This window comes from Ursus maritimus, unplaced genomic scaffold, assembly GCF_017311325.1.
Source record: "Ursus maritimus isolate PB19 unplaced genomic scaffold, ASM1731132v1 scaffold_30, whole genome shotgun sequence".
NCBI classification, from domain to species: Eukaryota; Metazoa; Chordata; class Mammalia; order Carnivora; family Ursidae; genus Ursus; species Ursus maritimus.
The window spans coordinates 7547961-7550133 of record NW_024425564.1 but is presented as its reverse complement, the minus strand read 5'-3'; the positions used below and the strand labels follow the sequence as shown (position 1 = coordinate 7550133).

The following is a 2173-nucleotide window of genomic DNA, read 5'->3' as shown; positions in this document are numbered from 1 at the left end:
CACCAGAGCAGAGTGGCTTATTTAATATTTGATAACATAGAAGCATTTCTCCTGTAATACACTGGAGGCATTGACTGGTGGTGGGTGGTTCTGATTCCATCTTATTGTTCCATTCCATGTTGGTTTTTTTTTTTCCAAAGCTAGATACCTCCACATTCTCATTATAGCCAGAGGAAGGGGAGATGGAAGGGTGAGGGCAAATGGCTTCATATAAGCAGAAGGTGGAATGGGTATCAGTGGGCAGTTGGTCTCTACCACAAAGGCCCTGTTGTCAGTATTAGGTTGATGAAAGAAAGTGTTATTCCCCATAAAAGTGATACTTCTACAAAGAAAGTAATAAGTATCCTCTTAATCCCATATTAAATAAATTTCCCTGTGAAATATTTTCTTAATACTTTGTACATATCTCTGTTACTATACTTAATCACATCTTGTAACTATATGTTTACTTATCTGTGGCCCCTGATTAGTCCTGAAGCCTTTTAAATGTATGAATTGAAGTTTCTTTATGTGTCTGTATCTCTCTCTCTTTATAATTTCTGTCTAGTTCCTACTTATTTAGAAAGTCAGTACCTAGTACAATTCTTGGTCATGGTAAACACCCAAAAAATAGTCTTTGCATAAATGAGTTGATTAATATTCTGTTGATAAAGGTCAATATTATTTCTTTAGTTCTCTTCTATCTAACTCATGACTTGGCTGACCATTTTTCTACACGCAGTGTTCTCTTTACTGCACTCTTCACATCTTTGTTTCTTAAAGTGTAGATCAGAGGGTTAAGGGTGGGTGTGATGATTGTGTAAAAGAGAGAAAGGAACTTCCCCTCATCTTGGGATGTGCTATTCTGTGGCTTCATGTACATGTAGATGATTGTTCCATAAAACAGAGTTACTACTGTGAGGTGGGAGCCACATGTATTAAGGACCTTACGCCACCTTGCCTCTGACTTGATCCTCACAACAGCCTGAGTGATAACTCCATATGAGATGAGAATTAGTGATAGAGGTACTAGAAGAAATACCACTCCAAGAGCAAAGACAACGATCTCCATTACTTTTGAGTAGACACAAGCCATCTTGATCAATGCTGGCATCTCACAGTAGAAGGTATCCATTTCCCGGTGCCCACATCTTGGTAACTTCAATGTCAGGGAGCAAAGAATTAAAGCACCTACGAGGCCACCCAACCAGGCAGTGAGCACCATCTTCTGGCAAAGCTGAGGGTGCATTATCACTGTGTAGTGAAGAGGTTGACAGACAGCAGCATAGCGGTCATAGGCCATCACAGCCAAGAGAAGACATTCAGCAGATCCCAGGTCAAGGGCAAAGAAGAATTGGAGCACACACCCTCCATAGGTAATAGACCTTGATGGACCCCATAGATTCACCAGCATCTGGGGGATAATGCTAGTTGCATAGCAGAGATCCAAAAAAGACAAATTGGATAAGAAGAAATACATGGGAGTATGGAGCTGGGCGTCTAGGTAAGATACAAGAATGATGGTTGTGTTTCCTACCAGAGTCACAATGTAGAAGATGAAGACAAGCCCAGAGATGATGCGTTCCAGTTGGGGTCGATCAGAAAACCCCAGCAGGATGAAATCCGTAGTGGAACTTCCATTGTTTGTGTCCATGGCTCCTTAGGAAAGTCTAGGAGACAAACCAAGGTAATAATAAATAGCGTCTACCCCTAGATAGAAATAAAAATCTTTGTAGTTTGCTCTGAGTATCCCAGATTCAGTTGTTGGTGTGCTCTCTCCCGTTTGGAACACCTCTGTTAACACTCTCCCTGTGTTCAGTGCCTAAAGCCTCTCTGTGTTCACTCATAACCAGAGTGGTTCTGAAAATAATATGGTAAACCCAATCGCACCGAATTGTAAGTCATTAAAAGTGTTTAACTATGGCATGACACCTATGGTTGTGTGTATTTTGGTTAAGTAATAAATCCACAAAGTTAATGATATAATTTTAAGATTCAGATATATTTGGAGGAATTATTTCTTCTTGAATGTATGGCATAAGCATCACTTGATCATGACAAATGTTTCCCTTTTCAAAGGAGTGGAGTTTGGGGTAAAAAGTTAAATGATCCATTTTCTTGATTTAAGAGCCACCGTTATGTAGCAGGATCAGTTTCCACGTTCAGTCTAGATGTGTTCGTTCCAGCCATCATC

At 40.1% G+C, this 2173-nt stretch overlaps 1 protein-coding gene across 1 annotated transcript; it reads right to left on the bottom strand.

The window, feature by feature from the left end:
• Positions 1 to 688: 688 nt before the first annotated feature.
• Positions 689 to 1633, bottom strand: LOC103681995 (olfactory receptor 2W1-like). The gene has a single exon (XM_008711567.1). It carries the CDS (start codon positions 1631 to 1633, stop codon positions 689 to 691), a length of 945 nt encoding a protein of 314 aa, XP_008709789.1.
• Positions 1634 to 2173: the final 540 nt, after the last annotated feature.